General features: G+C 46.4%; 1 protein-coding gene across 2 annotated transcripts in view; it reads right to left on the minus strand.

Annotated features, from left to right (window-relative positions):
* FILIP1 (filamin A interacting protein 1) overlaps positions 1 to 3,939 on the minus strand; it is an 18,620-nt gene that overhangs the window by 8,011 nt on the left and 6,670 nt on the right. Inside the window, exon 2 of one of the 2 annotated variants that reach the window (XM_009870274.1) lies at positions 167 to 224. In XM_009870274.1, the coding sequence (XP_009868576.1) occupies positions 167 to 224 (58 nt within the window). Of the gene's footprint in view, positions 1 to 17; positions 225 to 3,939 lie in introns of those variants that run through there. The other variant, XM_009870276.1, reaches the window with a different exon arrangement.

Here is a 3,939-nt window from a genome sequence, read left to right on the forward strand (position 1 = left end):
CCCCTGAGCCACTGTCATCAGCCCTGACCCCCGCCCAGGGAGGCAGAGCTGCTGGCTGAAGATTTCTTCAGTTCTATTTTCATAGACTGAGTCTCGGCACGAGGCTCGTATTTTGTCACATTTCCTGCTCCTGGGGCTGCCACTACTGGCTTTCCTGCTTTCATACCTTTTGACACAGGAATGCGGGTGGGTGCAGGTCTCGGGGATGACCCATCCTGTCCTGTCTGCAAAAGAGAGAGACAGAGAGAAATGACATGAAGGGAGGACTTTTTCTTCTCATACATGCTCGTCTTACACTTTTCTTTGGTTCTTCATTTATCTCTCAAGCAACAATGTCCCAAATCGTGTCTATTCGCAAAATGATGTTTACATCTGCAACGTGGCCATAGCACATACTGTTAGAGTAGGGCCAAAGGTATGGTCAGGATCAAATGAGTTTCCCAGAGCCCAGGTCTGGTGTTTTGGATCAAGATGTCATAGGGGTGGGAATACCTGCAGAACTCTGATTCCACAGCATGAATCATGCAGGACGGCCTTAGCAGTTACCAAAATGCTGGCTTAGCTGTCAGGTAGAATATAAGCATCTTGCACAGATGAGAACAGGCCCTCAGAACAGTACAGCCACGTGAGGCTAATGCTGAACCCAGAGTAACTGCCCTGTTTTCAGAGCTGGGAAAGATTTCTCAGCATTACAGATAAAATTGAACTTTGTTTCCCAAAGTGCTTTCCAAAGTTGGCTGGGGCCATGGCTGCAGCCACTGATTTCTACACAGAGAAGCACAGGGGGTTGGAAGAGAGAGAGGAAAGTTTTGGAAGCAGGCAGCCCAGATTTCCAGGGATACCTCAAGGCAGTGCAGACAGGGTCATTCTACTATCTCTGCCAGTCTGATGCTCTTGGACAACAGCCTACCAAGCACACTTATCCTCAAGTCTGAGGAGTTCAGAATAACAAAAACAAAAAAAAGCCTAAGTGGCTGAAGACACAAGCATGGGGCTGGCACACCCAACATGACTCCTACCAGGAACCTGTGCTCTTCTGGAGCACCAGCTGGAGGCCAGGACAGCTGTCCTATAGCTTTGAAAAAGCAATCAATACATATGTTTATGCAAATGAATCCCACTGTGTAAACACACAAGGAGCACTGGGATAGGACAAAAAGATTCAAAAGGGCCAACTGGTATAGTCCATCTCCATCGACCAGCTAATGTTGCACACAGGCCAAAACTGGGAGCTACCCCTTACAGGCCATGACTTAAAGAAAGTACTTATAACAATTCTGAAAGGAAAATGTGTTCTGCCTTCTGCAGTGAGCAATGCAGACACAAATGTTGACATATTAAGGGTGACAACTTCAGTGTTTCAGCTGAATTTCCTATGTGACACTTCTTCTCCTCAGATAGTGCAGAAAGACTTTGATCTCACAAAAAAAGAACACTTCTCATAAGATCCTGGAATCCTAGCTAGACCCATCTGCTAAATGACTAAATTTTGCAATTTACGATGTTAGCAAAACAAGACTAAACAGCTGAAATAGATCTGATAAGGGGATCGAGTTGACTGCAACATGTATGTGCAGATTTACTTAAAAATGCTCTTAAAAAGTGCTCCATGAAGGAGTATTTTTTTTTCTCTCGAAGGATTTCCAGCCAGTAGCATCAGAGCCTTCTGTGTGCATCCTGAGTATTCGAAGTAAAACTATTCCTTAATCTTCTAAGAACAGTTCAAAACCCCATGTGTACACAAAAAAAAAATCACAATTGGAAAACCTGAATGCTGTCTGCCTGGCAGGAAGGAAGCCATTTTCAATAACTAAAAGCAACATTTACAATAGCAGTCTAAAGGCTAATACGGAACTCACATGTAGATGTCAAAACAAGTTAGGCCCATACAATTCTGTAGGGCAAAACATGCAAATGCATTCCATCAGCCTTGGAAAATATGTCAACATCCCAGGGAACTCAAATGACAAACATCTTGTACTCCCTGAAAGAGCTCCACAGTGTGTAAACATGAGGCAATCAAATGAAGTAGCTGGAATCTCAGGCATTTCTTCAGCTTTATTCACATGTAAATTATTAACTAAGGATTTGGGGGCTTTCAAGTCACTCATTTCAAGCCCAAATCACTCAAAAGCACTTGAAAAGAGCTCTAACTTGCTTTAAATTTCCTCGTTGCCTCTCTTACAGCCTACTAACATGCTGATCATATGGAAGCTAATGCCTGCTTCACACACAGCTGAAAAAGAATTTAGTGTTTGCTGAGTGAAATGGCACAAAGGTGGCTCTTCGGCAAGCAGTCCCTATTGATGAGAGGGGTGGAGTAAGGAAGCAGAGGACTCTCTCCAGTACCCATCTGTGATGTCTGTGGCAGAGAACCCGCTCAACTGCCCACCTCTGGGTCACTCCTTCCAAGAACCAAGCTCCAAGTGTCTCCAGCCCTGTCTGTCTGTAGGCTGTTGTCTTCTGGTGGATAGAGGAACGCAGCTTCAGCCAGAAACCAACTCTTGTGCAGCCGGCACAGAGAGACCCGAGACGTGGCCCCACAAGACACAGTGACTCTGGCTGGCTCTGAGCTGGCAGGACGTGGTGCTGGAACAGCACAGGGGGCCAGAGCAGGGTTAGTAAATACATTACTGAGAGTGAGATAAATACATGCAGCTGCTAGGCTGGTCAGGTCGATAATGAGCGCTCCCTGCACACACTGGCAGGTACATTAATCTGTGTGGTTGCAGGTAAGGTTGGACGGCCCCATCAAAGGAAGAAAAGCAATCTGAATGTGCAGACCATTTAGCACATTTTAGTGGTTTATAACAGATCTTGCTTAGTGCATTTTACTGACACACAAAAAGAGTGTTTTCATGCACACATTCCCTTTGGGCATATTTTAATAACAAAGGGGATTTTTCAGCACTTGTTCCTGATCAGATCAGGGATCAGCTTGTCCTGGACAGACATGGCTCATTTTAGTGGCTGACACAGATAGCTAGTGCAATTTGAGATGCCCTGGCCTACTCAAGCTATCTGCACAGGGCTGAAGACAGAGGACCCAAAGAGACCTGCAACCTCTGACAGAGCTGGAAGTTAGACAGGCTACCTGAGAGCCCTTAAAATGATACCAAAGAAGCACATTTAGACAACTGAATCCTGAAAGAGTGAGACTTGAGATCTAGTCAATACAGTCAGCGGAGCCCAGCGGGCAATTCAGCCTGAACTGAAGTTACCAGGATCTCAGCTGAATTACCCTCCAGTCTCCACTGAGCCAGCACACAGGGCTCAGCGCTGACAAGAGGACTGATGATTACAGACTGACTCAGTTGCCCTCACTGAGGCATCTTGTGCTATCTGAGGTGTCATGTCAGTTCCCACTGCAGAAAGGTCTGTGTTACACCTACCAGCCTCATGCAGATAGCACCACGCACCTCTATATGGGCAAGTGAGCTGACCCCTGGATCTCTAGTAATTCTAACAGAAGCTCAGAGCATACCTGGGACATCTACAAAGAGCTAAATTTAGATGCCGATCTCGTACTAACTGCTGCCCAAATGAAAGGAGCCTTATGGCTGCTTTAGTGTTGTGCCCATTTAGCTCTGGCACTCAACAGGCTTTCAGACCTGCCTTGCTGCTGCGGCCTCGGGACGCTCTGCATGGTTGGTGCCGTGCCATTGCGCTGGCTCTGCTGCAGTCGGGATTCCCTCTGCTCCCTGCAGATTTGCATGTCACCGGATTCACTGTGTACCCTGGCAGAATAAGTAGCTGGCGCTGGATGCCAGGCTTGTAGGAGGTGGGGAGTGCAGCAACTGAAGCAATTATAGGACTGACACCGATCCCAGTGGCCAAAGAAGATCTAAGTTCACCAGCAGTCCTACAGCCAAATGCAAGCCCTAAATCAAAGAGCAGGATATAGGTACCACAGTTGTTTTTTTCCCCTAAAGAATATTT

The sequence above is a fragment of the Apaloderma vittatum genome, unplaced genomic scaffold (genome assembly GCF_000703405.1).
Source record: "Apaloderma vittatum isolate BGI_N311 unplaced genomic scaffold, ASM70340v1 scaffold43305, whole genome shotgun sequence".
NCBI classification, from domain to species: domain Eukaryota; kingdom Metazoa; phylum Chordata; class Aves; order Trogoniformes; family Trogonidae; genus Apaloderma; species Apaloderma vittatum.